General features: G+C 38.6%; 1 protein-coding gene across 5 annotated transcripts; it reads right to left on the bottom strand.

The window, feature by feature from the left end:
* Window positions 1-3,866: 3,866 nt before the first annotated feature.
* Window positions 3,867-21,937, bottom strand: LOC110055606 (RYamide receptor-like). 5 transcript variants are annotated; one of them, XM_089272765.1, is made up of 3 exons: window positions 21,497-21,937; window positions 20,517-20,567; window positions 3,867-6,777 (listed from the first exon to the last, which is right to left on the bottom strand). In XM_089272765.1, the coding sequence occupies exon 3, from the start codon at window positions 6,682-6,684 to the stop codon at window positions 5,392-5,394; it is 1,293 nt and encodes a 430-aa protein (XP_089128891.1). In that variant the 5' UTR covers window positions 6,685-6,777; window positions 20,517-20,567; window positions 21,497-21,937; the 3' UTR covers window positions 3,867-5,391. The 5 variants fall into 5 exon arrangements, with proteins under 5 accessions (XP_089128891.1, XP_089128890.1, XP_089128892.1 ...); XM_089272764.1 differs by lacking the exon at window positions 21,497-21,937 and adding an exon at window positions 21,106-21,181; XM_089272766.1 differs by lacking the exon at window positions 21,497-21,937 and adding an exon at window positions 20,721-20,948.
* Window positions 21,938-23,511: the final 1,574 nt, after the last annotated feature.

The raw sequence follows: 23,511 nt of genomic DNA, 5'->3' as shown, positions 1-23,511 counted from the left end.
TCTAATTTAAAATTTAACAATTTTCCCAATCAATATCCTGGAATGTCTGTAATTGATCCCATACCATTACTTTTTTTCCCCCAATTTCCCGCTGTATATCGTTAAATTTTCGCCTAAATACCCCGTATCCCTAATAAGGCCTCAAATGACAATTACCTGTACTCACATTGGCATTAGGTTTGATTCCCTCATCGACATACTAATCTTGGGGACTGAGTTTCTGCAACCTTCGTCAAATTATTCATGGCACATTTAAGACCAATGGAAAGCTGGTGCACGTTTCGCACGATCAAACATTTTTGCCACGAATCGCAGTAACCATGGTTCGGTATTGTTCATATTGTATTCATAGACAAAAGCAAAAATAACAAAATCGGGGCCCATTATGAAAGTATCAAAGAACTTACATGAACGAATTTTAGACTCTTCGCCATGTTATGCTGCAAGGGTCAAAAAGCGAAACGACCCTCCCCTCCTCTTACTCTTCCCTCGATACCCCCCCCCCCACACACACACACACAAACACACACTCGAAAAAAATATATCTCCAACAAGAATGAAATCTTCCAGAAATTCACTCAGTTCCACCTAGCAAAAGGAAACGAAGAGACGAGTCGATCCACTGGATTTAAGAAGTGTGAAAAGAGTGCCATTAACCATTACTTAAGTTTGACAACAGACGGTCATTTCTTTTTAAAATTAATTGGAAAAAATCGAAAAGGTCGACATAATATATGCATAATTGGTTCGGCGCATGGAAAGAGGATTGTGATAAACGCCTTGCTTGGCCATTTTCAAAATAGCAGACTTTTCATCAATTAAGCCGGAAAGTGTTCTTTATCAAGGTGCTCAGATGCCGACCAAGTGTCCTTAAGGCCCAACAGATCACTGAAGTCATGTAGCCATTGAGGCGGCATATCATTGATAGATGTATTTTAAGAACTTAACGATAAAATACTGTAGTGCTAAATAATAAGTTGAGACGAGGTTTTCTTTTCGCAAGTCTAAATGAAAAAAAAAAAAACACGCATCTGTAACAGGATAAAAAAGAAGTCTTTCTTAGTCTTAACAAGAAGCCTGAAATCTCTTAAAACTTCGGCTCGCGAAATATATGCAAATTTGTTTTCCTTTTCGATTCTCTCTGTCAGGGCTTAATGATAACTCTAATTGAGTAAGATCAGCCATTACGAGTTTCTAGTCAGACAAGATTGAAGATAGCGCCATTGCGTCGAACTCGTTGCTAGAGCTTGTCCTTGTTTTTGTTAAAGAAGTCTAAACACCGTCACTGAGTTCTGTAAACATTTTCCTTGAAAATACCGGCCGGATTTTTAGTCGCCTCAGATTCACCTTCTTTATTGCTTTCGAGAGCTGCTTGTTGCATAGTAATAAGAAGAAAAGGTGTTGTTTTAACTATCTCAAACTTAACAGTGCATGCCCTTTGTATGCGCTATTCAATCGCCAGAGGGATACACAAGGAGCTTTTTAGTGGAGCGCCAAAACAACAACTCTCATTAACGTTAAGTGCTTACATATCGCACTGTCCCTTATGGACCTCTTCTCAAAGTAATTTATGGCTTACAAATACATAACATTCACACCCACCAATCCCGGAATTACAGTGTATGTTTTTGTGGCTTTTCAATACCGGACGACATCACAAGTTGGCCACTTAGGCTAAGCCTGAACGATATCGTTCATAGCTTTATCTCTTATTGTTGACCTGCTTGTAATTCATCTATAGAAACCTTTCAGTTCATTAATTCAAACTTTGCATTTAAAAGAGCTTTTGAATCATAAGGAAAAGTAACTTTACAAAACCTCTCTTATGTTTGATTCAAAGTGAACTGCCCAGAAACCAGTGAACATAGGCATATATATTTTCTTTTTTTCTCTGAGCTGCAAGCGCACCTGGCGGCAATATTAATCTATCTGTTTTATGTCATGAAGAAACAAAAAAGTATGGTAATGACGTCATCTATATGTCTCTTTCCTAATATATCATAAGTAAGGACCAAACAAATTGCGAGAATATTTTGAACATGTTAAATATTTCGGCTCAGTTGACCAGCAACGTGAAAGGTTGATCAAAAGAATAGAGTGCTCTTGGAGCAAGATTGTACGCCCTTTGACGCGGTCTTGTCGTGAATCAAACAGTGATGCTAGTGTTTTGCCGTTGACTCTTATGAAGCCCTGGCCTTTGCCCCTCAGTTGAATAAGGTTGAACAATTATTGTAGATAGGGTTGAGGTAAACATATTAGTTCTTTTTCAGATCGAAGCTGTCTGGGTTGGTCTAACAATCAAGTACGAGCTCAAGTTTCCTTCGATCTGGGATCTCAGTAGTTAACAAGAATTATATCGTTCATAGAAAACTTAACGAGAACCGTCCGATATGGTCTGAAATGTTTCAGTGTAAAGGGAGATGGCCAGAATCCAAAATCCAGGAGGGAAAGAGCAAACATCATTATTCTATATATACCGGTGAAAATAATGAATTATAAGAGAACCTTCCTAAGTTCCTGTACAGCCCTGTCCCAGGCCTTCAGGGTCACGGCCAATTCATTTCGGTGACGTAGCCGAGAAGCACTGCCCACGAAAAGGGATTGACTACGGCAAAATATCGACGCCTGGGAACTAGGCAAGACTGTCCATGAGCGCAAGGTAAAGACGAGATGATGAATAACCAATGACATTTTTTGCGATATGGCGGCCATTTTGAATTCTATTGTTTCACAGGCTATTATGGAATGCCCAGATTTGGGGGGGAGAGGGAGAGGGGGCAGATTAGTATACATTCGCCCCCTAAGCATCCCGTAATAGCTATTTGAAACAATAGATTTCAAAATGGCCGCCGTATCGCCGAAAAGGTTCACAGCGCCGAATTTCTAATAGGCATCTCGTAACCAAAAAATTGTTTTATAGTTATTACATTCTTCGCTATTAAACGTCCTACGTCAATTGATTTTGCGGTTAATGTTTCAAAACTACCGGATGCTGTGGACGGTTCAGTTCGATCTATACGAAGCGATTGTAAAAACTATGTGTCCCAACTAAGTGGCGCGGTAGACACCGCATAACCGTGAGTTGAAGGAAACGCGTTAAAAATGATTTGTTTGCGTTTTTTGTTTTGCATCATGTAAGACATCACAAACTGTAAACATTTCGCAACTACTTACATGGATTAAATTCAAACTTTCAAAACAACCGCCATTATGGATACGAAGCGGTGGAAGTTTTATGCTTCGTTCTTCCTTATATCACTTGATGAAACAACTTCGCAGCTGTAAAAATCAATGAAACTGTTGGAAAAGAATTTGAAAGGCTTCAAAGCTAAGGTACGTGGTTCGTAACGAATAACATCGTTCGCATTCCATTGAGTGAGCCGTTATAATGTTTTAAAAACGTTAAGGATGCTGAGACTGCGCGGTACGGACTGGAAATCATCTTACATAATACTAGGATTTCGTTCAGTAATATTCTCGGCCTGAAGTTGCGCAGATCGTAGACATTATAGTAGCGTTGCGTGGCAGAGCTCGAGTAAGGGCCAGAACTAGACTGCAGAGCAGGCGGATTAGCGGTGTAGAGCGCGAAACACGATACGCGAACGCGGAGCACGAACCCGAGCGCGAACCACGAGACGATATTCTTCGACTCGCGCTTTGCGCTCTTCCCCGCTTATCCGCCTGTTCTGAAGGCTAGCCAGAACTGGACTAAGCAGGTCTAGATCATCATGTTCAGCTTAAAACCACCAGGTAAATAAATATGATAGCTTAAGATGAATCAGGGGTTATTAAGGAGGACAATGTTTGGGATATCCCTTTCTCATATAGCTTATTTAACTCTGGGGCAACAACCAGCCTGATAAGAATTCGTTTACTTTTTTATTATAATTTGTATGAAAATTATGATATTTTACTAAGATAGTTTATGTCTTTCGTTTTTACACACATACGACGAATGCTGTTATCACATATTCTAAGCTATATTAATCAATTCCATTAATCAAAGATTGGATTAAGATTTATCAGTGACACCTAAAGAATTTAAAGTTCATTACCTTTTTTGTGGGATATCTTTCTAAATTGACGAAAGCAACTTGATCTTTATCCCCATATTTACACCTTTAAGCAACCCTTCTTTTCTTATCCAAAACACCTTGAAAACTACAGGCATTTTTTTTTATCCGAGTATCTGAGGTATTATTTCCCTAGTATCTGAGGTAAGCCATTTAAACTTGTGTTCTACCTTGAGGGTCTTTTGGGTACCCATGATGTATTACATCTCCAACACAAATACAGTTGAAGGCCTGGCCCGGGTTGTCCGATAACGCTATCCAGCGGATAATATAAATGACTGTTGAGCCGATAGCGCGGTTTATTTGTTTTGTAAATACTTATCCACTGGATAGCGATTTATCTGGTGGATAGCGTTATCCAGCCTTCGAACAACTGGGGCCTGTTCTCCCTACACAAGGTATAGTAGGGTAGCCCTGTATTTGAGCTTACTGCATAGTCTATCATGCCAGTGCTCATCTCCGTTTCCTATAGCATGAACACGTCGAGTATCCCCACCCCCTGCTTCCCACTCCCTCTGGGTGGGATTTTGGTCTTCATCCGGCCCAGCATTGCACTCAGAGGTACCTACACTGTATGTATGCACCTTACCGGAGAGAGAGTTTGACGCGTGGTCAATAAGTCAGCGTCCACACTACGCTGGACAATTTTGAAAAGGCAGCTTTTTGAAAACACTCTTCAAACCGGAGGAACAAACTGTTTTCGTGCAAACGAAAAACATTTTCAAAATGGAGCTTTTCGAAAACGATGACATCAAGATAATGATGTGATTTCGTTCACCGAGTCTTCCTCAAATACAAACCCAAAAGGGCCGGTACGCGCGTGATTGTTGAGGTTTCAAATTCCTCCTGCGTGGTGTGGCCCCCCTGAGTGTTATGAATCTTATGTAACCATTACGCCATTGCGTGTCTCATGTAGAGTTGAAAACGCTGCTCAGTCCGGGGATGGGGGGGCAGGGGGACGCTCAGTCCTGATTTGGACCAAGATGATTCATGACTGATGAAGTCTTGATGGTGTTTGTTTCTGTTTTCTTTTTCTTGTTTTCTCTTTTCTTTTCAATTTCTTTATCTTGCAAGCGTAAACCAGCTATTGTATCATCTTTGTTGCCACATTTCTACAGATTAAGGACTAACTGGGTCTCTCTGTGTTGGTCTTGCATTGTTGGTAGTAAACTTGCGCAGACCCCAGCCAAATGCTGTTGGTATGTACGTGCTTAATTCAAGCTTTGATTGATAAACATCTGTTCTATCGTAATATCATGTAGAGTGGTTGATAAAGGTTGTTTACTGATCCGGGATTGTCTGGTCATTCCATCTAGAACTAGCAGCAACACGTCTTCGATCCTCTTCTGCCTTCATCCCGACTGGAATGGCTGGCTGTTTGACTTCTTGTTTTTTCAATTACGGCGGGCATGGAGTTGTTCGAACGACTGAAAAGATTTCCATGGTGGTTAGAATTGGCCGGGATCGAATTGGCTGCAAGGTTACCAGATCTGAAATATCTAGTGCCCGTGTTTTTGATGGCACAACAGCAGAGAGACTTGATTATAGCTGCGTAATGTTCATCTAGAGCACCATAGCATAACGGATTCAACGCATTTGGAAACCACATTAGCAAGTAGATGTAATAGTATAAGATTTTCAAGTACCTCCATTGTAAGGCCTCCTGGTAGTTTTCAACCACAAGGAAGAACGTGGTGTACGGCACATAGCAGACGACAAAGACTATAACAACAACTGCCAGCATCCGCAAAAATTTCTTCTCCAGTTCGTTTCTTTTCCTTAAAGTAGTTTGGTCTATACTTTGTTTCCTCGAGCTTCGTACACTGTAATACGTCACTGAGCCCTGACTTTCTCTTCTTTCCTTTGGAACTGGACCACACCCCAACGCGATCGACATCTGTCGAAGTTTGTAAGCAATAACAACGTACAAGATGACGATTATCACAACGGGCAAGAAGATATTAATGATGTACTGGAATATGGTGTACATATTTTGGTAGTAAATCTGTTCCTCCACTGTCCTACCAGGGAAAGACTCTACGCAACGATAAATTGTTTCGTTGTTTCTCACTCCAATGGCTTGAAGTTCTCGAGCACCGAATGAGGGTAACACGCAGAAAAATGCAGTCAGCCACGTCAGTAAGATAACTAGCGCTATTTTAGATTTTCCGAGTTTTGATTTAAACGGAAAAACAACCACCACGAAGCGATGGACTGCGATGGCAACAAGTGTGTTGGTGGTAACGAGATAGAACATAGTCAGGCTTGGGTTAACTAGTTTACACATCACTGGCCCCATCGTCCATTCACCACCCTTCCATTCCATCGCAATCAGTATGGAAGGCAAACATAACATGGTGCCGAGGTCAGAGACAGCGAGGTTCGTGATCAAAGAGTACGTGCATGTGCGCATGCGCCTATGTCGAAAAGGAATGAGGCAAACAGTGAAGTTGCCGCATATCGCGAAGATGAAAAGCACACCGTACACGACATAGCGAATTATGCGCGAACATTCTGGCTCCACCACGAAATCATACTCTAGGGGTGCACTGCTTGGCGGGATTTGGCTTGAATTTAAACCCAATGTTGAGTATCTTTGGCTGAAATTCATCGCAGCCTGGAAGGTTTGGGTGCCTTCAGTCGTTTTCCGGACACAAAGCTAAAGGAAGAGTTGACTTTCTTCTGTACTGCTTAGAAGAGCAATCTGTTATGACGAAAAAAAAAGTGTTAATGTGATAATTATAAATGTCAAACTATAAGCGAGCTGCCGGCGTATTTCAGCGTTGTCTGTAAGGTTTTGGCGCATTGCGTCTATTTTACGTCACCAGTAAACAAAAAATCAACAACAACAACAACAACAACAACAGTTAAAACTTAAAATATAATAAAATTAAAATAAAATAAAATAAAATAGAAATCTAAAATATACAAGTCAGTGACAAAAAACGGCACTTTTATTGATTATGTCATCTCCTGACTACATTTACTCAATTTTTAAACATTGAAAACTTGTTTGCGAACTCTTTATCAAGGCCATGCAAGCCGTTTTATCTTAGTGTGTATATTTTCACGATTTACTTCATGGCTGGAAAGTGATTGTGCAATAATCGAAAATTCTTCCTTGGGAAAAATTCGGTACACTCATTTGTCCGCACAAAACTCCGTAGAGTTTACCTCAATACTAAACAGAACTAAGTGAGTCTCTACACTGATTCAGCAAGATATGCGGGTTATTAACCAAGCGTGAGGTGAAAATGGCTGGATATTGTCCAAGTTCGTTTTCTGCGTGTTTATTGACCAAGACGGGGTCGGGTCCATAAACGCACAAAAAAAGAACGAGGCCAATATCCAGCCATCTTAAAAGGATTTATTGTATGTATAAAAAAAAAAAAAAACCATTTTCTCGCGGGACACAGCGGGTGATCCCGAGCGGGCAATATATTCGCCATCTTTCCCACTCGTGTAGCCAATCACAGCGCAGGATTTGGTTCATCTTGCCCGCTCACGGAGCTGGCCGTAAAATAAATTTTGTTGTTGGCATGACTTGCAAGTTAGTTGAAGGAAAGAATTCTACTTGTAACAGAGAATAAGTGAACATGCCCTAGCTAATAGATGTACTATGTGGATTTGCATATGTTCAGAGCACGTACTACTGTAAACACTGGACAATATACTCCAGCATAACCGGATTTATTGTCCAGTTCCTTCATTATCCCGATCTTTTTTTACTAACTTTGTATTCATTTCAGTGACGGGAAATACATAGGAATAAGACGGTACTGTTTTGTGAAATTGTTATCATTCAAAACGGAAATACAACTCTTGATGAGTACTCAAGAGCCACATGATCGGTAATAGGTACTTACATCCATTAAAACGGTATTGCATTCATCGAATGTCGTATGCAAGTAATTTAGGATATCTAAGGAAGAAGTGTAGCGGTTCTCGCGAGCTTTCGATTCTTTTTGGTCTTAGCAGCTGCTATTGTCTTGGGGCTTGGGGCATTGCTTCTGTTGTTTGTTCTATTGTTCTCTCAAAGGGTATCAAGCCATTCATGTGAGACCTCACGAGAGCTGCTATCCAGCCCTGTCTAAGTAGTATATCCGTTGAAGTGAAGGACTCACGTATTGCTCGATTGGGCTGATAAGACAATGCACAGCTTTCACAGAATTAGTTCTATCAATAGTTTAGAGTTAGCACTGTTGAACTTCAACTGAAATGCATGAGTATTTCTCAAAATATAACATGTACAACATCACAACATAAAAAGTCTTGGCCCTTCTCTAAAGTAACAATTAATCTTCACAAACATCTCAAAACATTTCAAATTTCACAAAATATCAACCGTGATTGTTATTCAGTCATTTGAATTGGTGTAACGCTGGGTAAAATCGCGAAATGTAAGGCTTTCGACTCACCGAGTAGATTTACTTGTAAGTTTCCGTCTTTACAACACACCTCTTCACTGACCAGCAGGGAGCCTATTAAAGACGTATCCGATTTTGCATCCAAAAAGTTCAACTCCTCAACCAATGTAATCTAATTTGTACGATATAGATGGCCTTTTGAAGAGCCACTGTACGTACACGGTGATTCGTTTTGAAATTTACTCCGTTGCAATATACATATAGTTGTCACCGCCAGATCGAACAAAATATACTAAAGAATTTGCAAGAACGACTGAGAGACTTTGGTGACGTCGTCATAATAATTGTCATCTTTGATTTTTGCTTTTAATAGAATGATTGATAGATCCCAAAACGCCTACAGGCTACGGGCTAGGGTAGCAAGGTCAGGCAGATCACTTTAAAAACGTCACGAATTACGCCCGGATTTGATAAATTGGTCGTTAGCAGTATTCAGTTTGAAGAAATTAATCACTCATCTTCGCTCTTGTCAGACGGCCAAATTGTTGAAGCGGCAACTTTTGCTCTGAACTAAGTAAGTACGCAATTTTCGGTTGTGAAGTACTGGCCTTGATTCGAAAACCGACTGAGGGTTGGCCAATTCATGTTAATCCAGGATTATATGGCAATCGAGGTTTTATTTTATTTGTAAAATTTCTTTGTCTCACAGCACATTCTAGCTAGTTCTCATTCGCTTTGCAGGAACCCAGGTGCGGGCTAAATTACCAGTATTTTTGCTGTGGCGTATTCAGGTGGCAAACGTCTGAGGTCAGAGTTAAAAATTCACTAAGATCGTAGGTAATTTGGCGTAATGCTAATGGTAATAAAATAAGTTTAATCAAAGTTATGCATACATTTATCCTTGCATCTCATTATTTCGAACAAGTTTTAATTAAAGAGAGCTATCAGGTATTCGAGTCATAAGTCAGCTCGAGCCACAAAATACAGCGCGTATATGCACAGAGTGCCTATAGCCTGGTTCTCACTAGTGAGATAAGCATAACACTAGTGAAATAAGCTCAAGCATAGGCACAAGAAAAAGAAACGTGCATTTTCCTTTTTCTTGTGCTTACCCTTTGGCTTACTTCACTTATGTTGCGCTTACCTCACGAGTATGAACCAGGCTTAAAGAAAGGTTAATCAATCTTATTGACTTTGCAATTTAAGCCGTGATATACTAACTGAATCAACCATAGTTTTTCATGTTATTAAATCTAATCCGATAAGATGGGTATTTGAACACCGATCAGTAACTTTGATTACGTACAACAATATGTTGCCCACAAAAAAGGAATGGCTGTATGACAAATGCATAAAATTTAACTTTAAGGCAGTTATTTTTGCATTTGTTGAACTTTCTAGCATTGTTCTATTGGTCCTGATGACCATTTATGTTATATTTGTCGATTTTCTGCCGTTTTAGAAAAATCGAGAAATCCAAAATTGTGTCGAGATAGCGCGACGTAATTACAACGTGGTCTGATACGTTCCTTTATTCGTTAAGATACGCTGGTCTGGGTGATTCCATCTACGTCCAGATTCGGCGTTGAAAATCGAAAAAAGCACGGTCTGAATAGGGTGAAGTGTTCGAATATAACTCAATAGCGCAAGCTAAACTTACTGACACTAATATTATAAGACCACGTTAATTATTAAGGAAACCAGTCAAGCTCAAAAGTTTTAAAAACATTCAGAGGGTTTTCTATATATAGCAATATAATATTGCTAAAATGGAATGTAAACAAAATGTTTTTCTTTTCTTTTCTTTTTTTTTGACGATGCCAATGCTCCATGCGAATTAATTCAAGAGGTGGGACCAAGGCAGAAGTCAAAGCAAAGAAGACAAAGAAAAATTTCAGAGGATCAATATACATATAGACTAATTGAGTACTAATCATATACAGAACTAATTTCGTTCTCATTATATAAAAAAAGGACGGACTATTAACTGATATTGCCATTATCAATCAATCCGAGACACCTTAAGCGATAAATCTGTTGCCTGTTTAGCACTTCAACTCAAAGTGCATTTTAATTTGAGCTTAACATGAATACTTCCCTCAAAATCACGTTCAGCGCCTTATTTATTTGGTAAAGTTATTACCATGTAATACCTGTAGTTATTACACAGACTAATGACGCGCGCGTTGTCGCTGAGTCGCGTCAAATTAAGTGACTAGTAGGTTCGTTTAACCCTAAGGCATGACATAACATGCATTTCAAGCTCGTTACATGTAGCGAGCCCTTATATTATCTACGTGGGGTTTGAGCTCTACGATTTCTATCAGATATCGGAATATGCCAATAAAAGACGTAAAAATAAAGTCTGTAACATTTCGTATCTCACTGGTAGTCAATACGGCATGGGTGATTCGTTGTATGAATGCAGTTCACAAACATTTTTCCAAATTTGAATCATTTATTTCGATTTAGACTTAGACTAAAACGTGTTCCACTTAATTATTTATTGCAGAACGATACTATTACGAGTCAATTGTCTCCTCTTAGAAACGAAATATTTCTGATGTTTATCGGAAAGCGTAACGTTGTGAGAATTTCTGTTTACGTGCTTTCATTTACTAACGAACATAGCCAGTTAATCAGTAGTAATAGCGTTCGCGACACTCAGCCATGTGCGGACAATGTAAATCACACGGTCGTAAGACCAAACGGAATTACAGTTCTGTGAAGAAGAAATCCCCAAAACAAGACAACTCTGTTTGACATAACAATAGCAGTGGTTTTTGGAGAGGTTCATGGAGGAGTCATTTTGAAGATCTTGATGAAAACTAAGATTGAGATAACGTAATAATAGCCAAATAATTCTGTTTGTAAATAGAAGGGTCCTTGCTAGCATTAATAAGCTTAGTAAAAAAATGTTCCTGATTTCTTTTGAAAAAATTACTAGCGTAGAAAGCTCAGTTAAATTAAACTTGCACATGTAATCCTGCAGATATCGTATGAAACAGGTGCTTGGTCCGAGGAATAAACTACGAGCAAAAACGCCAACCACTTCTGACGTCTTCGATCTATGAAGGTCACTTAAACTTGGGATTGCAAACAGCTCTCAGTTCTTCCGGTGTGTCGTTGATAGATCACCAGCCCAGCTTTCCTTTCTTCTTGCAATTGTACCCTGAATTTTTGGAAGAACCCCTCCTAGATGGCTTTGTTTTTGGTCTTTTAAAGCACACCGTGATACAACTGCGCCAGGTTTTAACTTCAGCATTCTTTTTCAACGTATTATACTTTGCGAAAAGTCAAACTACGAAATTATCCCTGTAGTATATATAACAGTTAAAAAGAAAAGTCAAAGGCTTTTCGGAATTCAAACTGAAATACTTGTGGAGAGGTTACAGACGCCGATTGTTGTTTAATGAAGACCTTGTTATTTTCCGTAGCCGTCGGCGCGATACAGGCCTAGGCCACTGGCTCATACGTGATCTCGTTATGTCCATACAGGTGAGTAATCAAATCGTACTACTTACCGGCAGATAATCGCCTTATCCACACAGCAATCGATGTCACCCACATAACCAGCGAAAACTCTAACCTGGACGTCTCTCTTCTGAACTAGCCCTTTTGATACGAGAAACCTAACCGATTAGCTTATTGTATGACACGAGAGTAAATAAGTGAATATTACGTACGCCGAAAACGACCTCCCGCGGTGCGGGGCATGCCGATAAAAATGGTATGCATTTCCCAACTGCAGTGCTGAACGTCATCAGAAAGTCATATGAAAGACACTTCATTGTACATATGACGAACTAACACAAATGCTCCAGACATTCGCAGGGTAGTAACCTTTATAATTCAGTGTTTTCATGCTGTTTTCGATAATTTTAGTTTTTCCTGTTCGCCTGACTAGTTCAATAAATTGCACCGTAACCTATAATTGTATAAGTAGCCTTTGTTGGTTTTGACATTCTTGATATCCTGACAAGAAAAGAAACGTAAGTCCATTGAGAAGATAACAAAGCGATTTTTCAATGTAATAAGATTTGGTCGGAGTATTTATTGAGATATGAACAGATATGGCGTTTTATGAGAGGATAATGCCTTTCAATCTGTCGGCTGCTCCTTATCGGCTAAGCTTTGTGTCGCTATAATCCAATTTAAGAGTGGCCTTCTAAATTAAGCACAAACTTGAAGTAACCTTAACGTCACACCACGTGCAGTATTCTGTTCCAGTTGTAATGAGCATGATAATAAATTACTTTCCGAGAAAGATAACCTAAATACCAAGAGCTTTTGTACCGGTGAGTTATTGACCCCTCTTGGTGCTTATCAGTGCTAAGTCACCTTCATTCGCTTATTTATGATTCTTCACTTCCTAAACAAAGGCTTTCAATATTGAGCTACTTTGCAGAGGAGGACAAAAACAGTTTTGGTCATCCATCATCTTTTCTCGATTCATTAAGCTACTGACAGCTTTTTCGTGAAGATATCGCAAAATTAAATATCACGCACAGTCGTTGCCCCTCTCGTCTGTGATAACGAACGAAAATGGATTTTTAACAGATCTGTAATAGCCGACTAATCCATATAATACGCCTGAACAAAACGTAATTGGTAAGCATACCTTTATCCTGACGGTGAAAACACTTAAAAGGACTCCTTGAAATTGCTATGTCGATGCCAATAAAAGACGATGGCCGAGGAACAAAACAGATAATTTTCTCTGCGTTGATCATTGTGTAACATTCCTATTTGGACACCTTAAGATCAGCAAGACTCCTATTCTGTGGAACAGAAGCTTTATTGTTCTTTGCCACTATAACTGAATTATAGAGCGAAACACGGAGAAGAAGTTTTAAAAAAAAAACTCGTTAATGCAAAGTGTAGCATTAGTTTTTTTCATTATAAAACGCTACAGAACAAGGACAGCAATCGCACTTAGGTATCTTAAGGTTGTATACGACTTTAACGTACCTACGTAATTAAATAGAGGTATCCACGCAATTAGATTGGAAATGAAGATGAAACAAGTAAATTACACACATAAGCACTGACTAACACAAAAGTTCTTGTAACTCAAAATAAATTCAAAAGAGGAAAAAATGACTCATACTGAAAAAAAACAAAAAACAGTAAAATGAAGTTTAATTTGCCCTTATGTAAGTATTGCTATCACGAGCAATGCATTGTTGTATCGTTTAGAAAGCTTTCTTGCCTGAATCACGAGAATCAACCGCTTGAAAATATATTGTGATTAACTAAAATCTCATACATCCGATTCAGTGATTCTCGTGAGAAGATTATAAACAATTATATCACATCGCCAATTACTACAGGTACAAATAATTTTCAAAGTTTTAGCCAGTCACAAGTAGCCATGCACTGATCGACAATTCGCATTGATCAGTGTTTTTTTTTATATACTGCCCTGGAGGTAGCCATGCAGTTATTAACTTGGTTTCTTTTAGCTCTTCCGCAGAATGCAAACCTTCACAAAGCAATTGCTTTAACAAGACAGACCGCTGTTAACTCTTTGTCCTCAAATAGAACAGCTCTGCTGGGTAGCAATGGACCCCTGGGATTGGTTTCCGCTCCAAACTTCGTATTTAAATTTCTCGATGCAAAACTACTTGAATTATAAGAACCTGTGGATGGGAACCTGTGGATCACTCATGGGAAGAAAACAACGGCTGGATTAATTTACAAATCACAAGTCACTTAGAATCGCTTAAATACTACATGGATATTTGCTCGGGGACACGTTGCTAAGTAACTTCTGCCGTTTAAAAACTCTGGAAAGCCGTTGTTTGATATCAGTTCTGTGGTCCTCTCTAAACTCGCTCGCTGCCTTCATTTTCGGGACAAAGTCGACTGAACTACCATCAAAGTGAGATTTTCTTCAAACTTTTTAATTAAAGTTGAAGATCTTTTACTTAATCTCTTAGCTCAGAGGAACATACCTGGAGTAAGCCACATCAGATGGAACTTAGATCCAAGGCTCTCTCATATTCGTAAAAGATAAAGTTCTTGAGAAAGTGTTACATGGGTTTAACCACTTGAGAGATAGAGTTAATTAGCTTAGGAAACTGTTATCTTCACTAATGGGCCAACCATCTTATTACTTTTGACTTTGTGTGCCAGGTCTAAATATAACTTGGAAGATCGCGATGTTGAACAAAGCAGCTGCGAGGTTGTAAATCTGACTCGGGCAAATTTAGTACTGTTTGCCGATCGCTGATTGGCCAAGGCTTGAGGACTTAGAAACGAGCTTTAAATGTAGAGTTTCGACCTTTTGCAACACTGTTGGTAACATAGTTAGCATGTGAAGCAGCTTCAGTGATACCTATCTTGCAAGGCGTACATTTTAAATCGTACTGAAATCAAATAAAGAACAAACTTATGAAATTACCACCCACGTGTTCCCATGAAAAATTTAGGAAATTTCTCGATGCAAAATATAATTAAAATAGGAAACTCTTTCTTGTCTTTGTCAGTCAAAAACATCGCGTGGGATAAGCCTCTTTGATTGAGCAAGAGGTAGTTTTGAAACCACTTAGTTAAAGGAGCTCAGTCACTGTTTTTACTTATTTTGTTCACCCACAAAATTACCTTAAAATTGAAGAAAACCTGAAAATAGTAGTTTACTAAGATAAAAAAAAAAAAAAGAGATAATAATAAACCATAAAGGAACAACGATGGTTGAGGATGGAGAAGATTAAAACAGACATGGGGCAGAATGCATGGACATCATTAAATATTCATTATCAGCGAAGCGGCAAATTTGAATGTGAGAGCGCTCACAATAAGAGAAGAAAGGGCTAAAATTGGCTCAGTAGCGTTAATTAAACTTGCTTTTCTGGTTTCAAGAAGTATAAATCTACCAACCCACGCGCGGCTTTTTGAAGAAGAATGCTATATCTACATTTAAAGGCTAAAACAAACAAAATTGAACAAGTGTAAGGACTGTTCTTTTGCACTTGAAAATACAGCAAAATTGGCCTTTTTTTGTATGGAGGCTGTTTTCAAAACGACATTTCTAAAAAGTTCTGCTGATTTTCGCCAACCCACGAACGGCAAATGAAAAATTTATCTTTTTTCTACCAAAATATGTTTGAAGATTAAAAATCGGTCAACGGGAACCACTGTTCTTTCCGGTTTGAAAACTGCTAGTTGTAGTTGTGTTTGAAAATGGCGCGTCTCGAGCAAGTGGGCTATTGTTTCAAGCCTACGACCGAATAACAATGGTAACCAAGACTAAAACAAAACCCATTCAAAAAAGCCACTCGTGTGTAAAATGGTTCACAATTGCCGCGAATTTTAAAACTGAGGTTACTGTTCCGGCTGACTTATTCGAATAGCCGACCAGATCGCGCAATGAATATAAACATGGAAAACGTCAGTGATCGGGAGCTCTTTTCAGAGCTCTTCGAAAACCCGATCAATCCGTTACTCCTTCATATGGTACCTCCATTTGTTGACGTAAACAGTCCGATGTATTATCTTCAACTTAACGGCGAAGTAATATATAACTGGCGACAAGTTCACGGGCGTCCCCAAACAGTCTTCGACTTGCTCCAACGAAGCATCTTGCCTCTTGGATACCAGCTGAAGGCATCGGGTCAAGAGCGTATTGGAAATGCACTTGCTGAGAGCATTAGAAGATTCTGGAGAAAAGTTCAAGGAACAAAGGACGGAAAAAAACGAAAAAGATTAAAAGCAGAGACTTGGGTCAAGCTGGCCATAAAACCGGAGGAGATCGAGCGGACACCTTTCGACGTGTTGGCCGAGACCAGAAATGTAGAGGAGAAAGCGGCTTCTCTGTATGAGAAGAGCGCAGACTTAAAGAAGTTTCTGTTTGACGTTTCAGCCAATCATGTAAAAAAAACTCTCAGCTTTGAAAAAATATCAGAATTGTAAGTTACTATTTCCTTAACATTAAAAAATTATTTTAATTGGTCATTGCTTTATTTCATTTGATGGCTTCTAAAGAAGTGAGTTGTTTCGATATTTAAATAACAAAAGCACGTTGAGTTCATTGAAACAAAGAAAGAAACAATAGGCGGAGAGTTCATTGTTTAGTTTACCGCCTCATCATGAGGTAATGAGTATTGTCGCGCATTCATAGCAACCAATGAAAACAGCTCGTTCGGAGCATCGATGAATATTAATAAGCGTCATGACATACCTATACACTTTTTCGAACTGTAAGTAAATGTCCCGAGAACAATAGGCATTCTACGCCATGTTAAAAACGACAAACTTGAAAAACTTAGGCTAAACTTTTCAAGATGCACAAACCGTGACGTAGCTCCTTTAAAGTTACTAATCACCTTGGCTAGCGTTAGAGAAGGTTTTAGGATTTTGATAGCGTAAAGTTTGCTTTCAGAGAAGCGTACACGGAAAAAAAAATTATCAGTTAGAAACCCCGGTTAAAACTGATATTAGCGCAATTCAAACGGCAAGGAGATCAAATTTGTTTGGTCTGCGTGAGCATTCCAGCTAATTATTTCGTTAAGCAGCTCTTTAAGGTAATGACTTCCATACTTTTTCCTCCCAGTGCTATTTCAGGGAACGATTGAGTCTAAAATCCACCTGGAACAGTTATTTTGAATAGAGCACATCTGTGCTAAGGTTTTCTTATCGTGTGCTCCAGACGGCGGAAAAAAAGGTTCATCAGATGTTATGAAGTCCGGAATATCAGGAATATATTGAAGATTTTACGTCAGACAAGGTTGCTTAAGGTCAACGAATGCAAACTCTGCTGGAATAATATTTCAGTCGTGCATGTCGATATTTATTCTTGGGAAAGATCTGGTACTTTGAAGAATTTATTCCAAAACGCTACGCAAAAAATCAACTACTTGAAAATCACCTCCAATTTCTCGACGCTTTCTACAAATTACTTGCAATTTATTCTGTATTTTGTGCTTTAAGTTAGGTAAAAATTATGATAAAACACTTAGATACTAGTATGATTAATTTAAGAAAAACAGGTGATTTAGACACTGAAATAGCGGTAATCGTGCCATGTTATTGTTTGAATATAATTTTATATTGTGATATGATCAATAGCAACCTTTAACTAGCTAATACAAAATTTACGGCCAGAAGACAACGATCTAATTGGCAAACTATACATGAATATTTTTTTGATGATTATAAACTCTACGTGGGTAATTTTGTAATAATCCCTGGTTTAAAGGCATCATTTGATTAGCCGGGAGTAGTGCATGTTTGGCAGGCGGCGTTTATTGGACATGCCTAAGCATCGTATTTGTGTCAAGTTGTATGCATAATTATTCTAGTCTGATGATGGTATAGTTCTTACCGAAATATAACTCCTAGTTTTGCCAACTGACGTCTGAATTTCGACACAATGAACATTCTCGGATTATCGTTCATTGTCTATGTACTAAAACTATATCAGCAGGTACTGGGTTTTAAGAGAGGTAAGATTTGCAGTTTTTCTTAACCGAAGAAAGACCTTTGAAGTTTTGCAAACAGACTTGACTGTGCCAAAGATACTCTGGTCTTAAAATTAATCTTATTCCTTTTCTCGCTACATTCTTAAATCGGTAATTTCAATTCTTTACATAATCATTCTTATCATGAACTTATAGGTAAATTCATTGAGTACTTTACAAAGTTTACATTACACACGAAAAATGTGCAGTTCCATTGGGTGCCCTTTTTTTCGACAGCGCAACACACGTGCTTTCAAGGTTAGTTATTCACTTTCAGCCCACCACTAACATGCATGATTAAGGCAAAAAAGAAAAAGAGAAAGAAAAATAGAGAAAACCAAAAAAGAGAACGCAGATACTTACAATGGCAGGCATACACTTTTGAAGACTATCCTCGTGTTGCAATGGCGCTGTATATGTAGCAACTGATGACTGCTACTGAGTACCACAAACTAAAGCGTGCTTTATAACAAAAGGGCAAGTTGAAAGGTTATATGAAAGACACATTTCCATTCCGCTATGCAGATTGATATTAAATTAACAAAGATTCTTTTAAATGCTAACTTTATCTGAAACATGTTTTTCGGATCAAAATTTCCTTCCTGTTTGGATTCGTAACATATAAAAGAGAAACCAATAAAGAATAACAAGGCACATGGAGGAATTCCCGAATCGTTGACGTCTTAAAGTATACCAGTTGCTTTCAGATTTATATTTCCTTCTCTACAAGACTGACGTTACTTATTTCCTTATCCAGTAACAGAGGAAGTATCTTCTTCGCGTAAGTAAGTGAGCAAATGGACCCTCGATTAGTCGCGTGCATCTTCAGTTGAGAAAGCTAATATGTCACTCAAGAGGTATTAAAGGTCAACTCCTCAAATTTTGACTGCTTTGATAAAAATCAGCCCATCACTATCAGAGGTTGCTGGGCTAGTAAACCGCGAATCCTTTCTTAAGTTCGACTTTACATTGATATTTCCTTCGTTACCACTTTGAACAATTGACTTAACTACAACAATATTTAAATTAATGTCACTGAATCTTATTTTTCAACTTCGTTTAGGACATAACTTTCAAGCTCATTCTAACTTTTGACTCAACTAGTAAAATAATTAGTTCAAGTAGTTATTTTTATTACACCGTCGTCTTATGAAAGCTATAACATTTAATACCAACTATACATACGATCTTCTTGTAATCTACAAAGAAAATAATTCTCAGGCCAATTGTCAGGAAAATTGACTCTGAAAGTTTCGATTGTCTCAGATAATTCTAGAACTTTACATCCCTATTCGTGCAAAGGGCGTGGTTGCATCATCACGGATATAACATGACACGGTAACGGTGGTATTCCTAGATACTAATAATTCCTCATTTCTTCATTAAGCAGTTCTATATATATCTAATGTCAGATTTTTTTCGTTTAATTGGAACGATTATCATGTACTCGTTTCGACTAAACTGGCTTCTGACTAGAATCAGTGTCGTATGATATCTCATTGATAAAAATTAACTAGTTTCCCTGATAAATTAGCAAATTTTACCACAACGCTAAAATGTTGGTGCCGTTAAAAGACACATCTTGTTCTCTACCACCCACTACGTTTTACTGTTTGCCACTCTGCAGGGGCATTCTGGAAAGCGTTTACACATTTTTGAGGTTGCAGAGGTTGGCTTAGTTGATCTATAAATATCTCTTAGAGTTGTTATGCTTGAAATTGTTGCAATGATAAAACGTTCTCGACAAGGGTCCCTTTCGAGGATCACAATGATTGAAGCAGCAGACGACATATTTATCTAGTTCCTGCCAGTCCTTTGGCATCTGTTCTCACATTTTATTGTTTTGGTTTTAAAGACCATAAACTGAGATATAGATAAGCTCGTTATAGCATCTATGAACCGTTCGAGTTCAGTTTTCAAGATTAACCCGTTTAATTAACATTCATCGCAGCTGGCAGTTTTTATCTTCTGACTCAGTGAAAATATCCGAGATAAGCGTTAACGAGTAAAAAGCCATTTTTCTTGGGCGCCTCTGTCTGGTTACCGGTTAACCTTCTGGCCGCTTACAGCAGATACTGACATACCTCAACTCAGCTATGACGTCGTTAATTTTTCACTGGCATATTTAGAGTAAAATATATTTTAAACTCAAGTTATTGGAATCCTATAGTCTGTCGTTATGTTCAGTGAATATTGAACATTGTAAAACTATTGTAACAAACCGATGAAAACATTTTCTCAATGCTTGTATGGATTAAACTATTATTAACGGTCAAGACGACTCCATTCCAATCTAATACCGACGTAACACGTTTAGCCGCTATTGTTCGCAAATCACAAGAAGCGAGGGAGTTTCTTTTTGTTTAACAATTGGTAATTGGCTTACTTAAAATCCGTAAAGATTTGCGGGGTCGATTTTTCTTTGGATGTGAGCAAACCGAAAGTTTACAAAGCACCTGCTAAAATTCGAACACAGACATATGCAGTCTACAACAAGAAGTTGTATCTTCCAAAAACGAAACTGTTACTATGCATATTCAAGATTTAGAGTATCTTATATAATCAAAATTCTAGATGCTTAACTGAGGACCATTGAGACAAACAGATATACTTACAATTGGGCAGGAATTCGTCTTGAGCCGAGAGTTTTCCACCAAATCTGCCCTCTGAAGTAAAGAATGGAAACACAATCACCCAATGTTAATTTGTTGATTTACAATGACTCTTAGACCTAATGCTCTATGCTATAAAACGTCACGAAGAAAGAAAATATCGAAGGTTTTGTTACAAGGTGTATAGTGCAGTGTTGCATAGCTTACCCACCCACTCCTAAAACTTTCTTCCTTCCTGCTTAGGCTTCATGGGATGTTATTAAAATATTTGTCTTCTATCTAGTTTTTCCTACTGGTTCTGCTAAACAATTGAAATTCACGCTCGCATTTCTTTAAACTGGTGAATTTTAACATGCCCGTGAAAAGCGAAGAATGCAATTTGAAACGTCTGAGCACTTCTTGTGGCCATGAATTGACCTCTTCTCACAGTGTTGAGAGATATAGGAAAAGGTAGCCAACGTTTTACTGGACTTAAAATTATCGGCAAATGTACTGAAGTTATGTTATTAAGTAGCAGGACAATGCAGAGGTTAGTATATCTATTGCTAAATTAATTGCAAATTTGCATTGCATACTGATTTGTACAGTTTACCTGCACACGATGAGGCGCGTTTGAATTTTAAGCCAGAGGTCGGGTGCATGTTTGTCATCCTTCATGTCATCCAAAAATGTATGTCGGATGATTTGTTAGAGGCTTTTGAAAGGTAAAATATTTTTTCATGTGATTTACGTAGAATGTTAATTAGCTATTTCAATTGACCTTCCAAAGTCAATTTATCCACCCGTGGTATTGCGAGCCTAATCTAAGAGGAGATCACCGAATCTACTTCAATAAATAAGTTGTAATACTTGACAAGAAACCTCAATATATTCATCGTAACGTCAAACTGATAAGGAACGTGACTCATTAACTAAGACGTCATCTTCATACCGGCGTGAACTACACTCTACCTGACTTAAGCTTGGAACAGGTATGGACCTACTTTTCGTACTTTCCTCTTGTTGAGAATGAAGCAAGTGTGCCACTGATTCCACGTTCTTGGCCTCCGATGATTTACATAGTTTCTTTCTCTTCGCGCACTGCATGTCTCTGTTTTTTTTACCGACAACTCTTTATCTGTTTATTCTTGTGATTATTGAGGCTACTCAGCTGGCCAAGAATCTCTAAGTTTACTCCTAATCATTAAATAGTTAATCCTAAAAATGCTGAGATTTAAAATTTAATCATGATGAAACGATTGCTTCGACGTCACGGACGATGTATTGATTGGAAAAAAGATCAATTTGGCACAAAACGTTTTACTATCCCCGAGGCATGGTTAAATGAAATTGAAGGTCGCAGACAAGAAAAAAAAATTACTTATATAAAAAATGCCTGAAAATTGGTATCTCCTCTAATCCGGGTAAATAGGAAATGCCAGGCGTTATTGACCTCTTAAATACAATCGTTATCTGTTTTTGGGATAGCTTCAATAGCACACCGAAAAGGTTACTTACCAATATCAAGAAATTGTCAACAGGCTCTTTTTTGTTTGGCAGTGCTAAGGTGGTTGTATAAAACTTCAATTTACGCTAGTTTTCAAACAACTGGCAGGCATTGTTATGCCTTCCACTTTGAGAAGAATGTTTCCTGGTAAGAACGCTTAGTTTTTAGGTCAATAGGCCTGAAACTGAACCGTATCAATCAACAATCGCTGCTCCCGAAGCTGCTAAAAGAACAGAGCTGACATCCTAGTATACTTTTATGGGTCAAAATCCTTGCTTGAATAATTAGGACTGAAGCTTAAAAAAAATTACTAGGCGGCAACCAAGAACGGTAACGAGAAGGTCATCAAACACAAGATTTAATCAGCAGAACAGTGGTATGACGTGCGTTGTAAATCTATGCACATTACGTAGCTATTCTTTTGAAAACAACAACGTGAAATGACCAAGTTCTGCTTATTTTGGAGAACGTGAACCACGGCCGCTAATTTTGCGTATCTCCTTTTGGAATTGATGGCTCGTTTTATATATCTAGTTTAAGAAACTTTTTTAGACCGATCGTCGTCCCGTGCAGTTTTACTGATATTAATTTTTTGCTATGCATCGTCCTTGGGGTCGCCGTTGTCATTGCTTAAGTTCCCTGATATTAACTCGAAAACGTGAGATCTCACGAGGATTTTCCAGCGCTGAAGGCATCGTGCGATATCACCGGGCTAGTGTTGTCGGGTTGTTTGGTTTGTTTTGATCCCATGCCAGCAGAACTGGAACGTAAACCAATTAATCAAATCAAGCACATTTCAGCAATCTTCATCTTTCCCCTTGCTTAAGAAGGACCAATGGATTTGTAATTGTGGTTTAAAGGACCTTAAGGTCGGGGGTTGGGAGACGAGATGGCATGCACTGATGATTCGATTATCGAGGATAATGAGGCTTGGTAACAGTAGAGAAAAATGCTGGACTAACATTTCTTACCGTTGAGAGGCCAAATATTCGGCTGTTTTTTCGATGACAAAAGGCCATCGAACAACGTCCCAGGAGGGTCCTAATAAGATAACTATGTGATTTACAGAGGGGCGTGGGGTGTGAAGGTTTATTGAGAGGCCGACACCCCCCTCCTCCAATCCTCAGGACCCCAGAAATAAAAATGGACAGGCCTAGGACGTAAATTAAGCGAAGTTGGATCGTTCTGCTTAACAGCATTCACTCTACCGGAATCACAATCGTGTGACTTATGTTGTCTTATGAGAGACAAGTTTTGCGTGTTTATAATTCTAACTCGATCGATGCACGAACTTTTTGTAACGAGTTCATAAGGGCTCTTGGTAGGTGCGGTGGCGTCGTGGTTTGTGCGCTCTGGCCGAGCATACTGTTGCGTTCTTAGCCAACACACTTTAATCTCACAGTGTCTTTCTCCACCCAGGTGTATAAATGGGTATGGACGAAGTTATTGTTAGGAGTAGCCCTGCGATGGACTAACTTCCCATAAATAGTACTCCCGTCGCTTCGCTTGGCT

The sequence above is a fragment of the Orbicella faveolata genome, unplaced genomic scaffold (assembly GCF_042242905.1).
Source record: "Orbicella faveolata isolate gen_17 unplaced genomic scaffold, um_ofav_v1 contig_35, whole genome shotgun sequence".
NCBI lineage: Eukaryota > Metazoa > Cnidaria > Anthozoa > Scleractinia > Merulinidae > Orbicella > Orbicella faveolata.
This window is presented reverse-complemented; position numbering and strand designations above follow the sequence as displayed.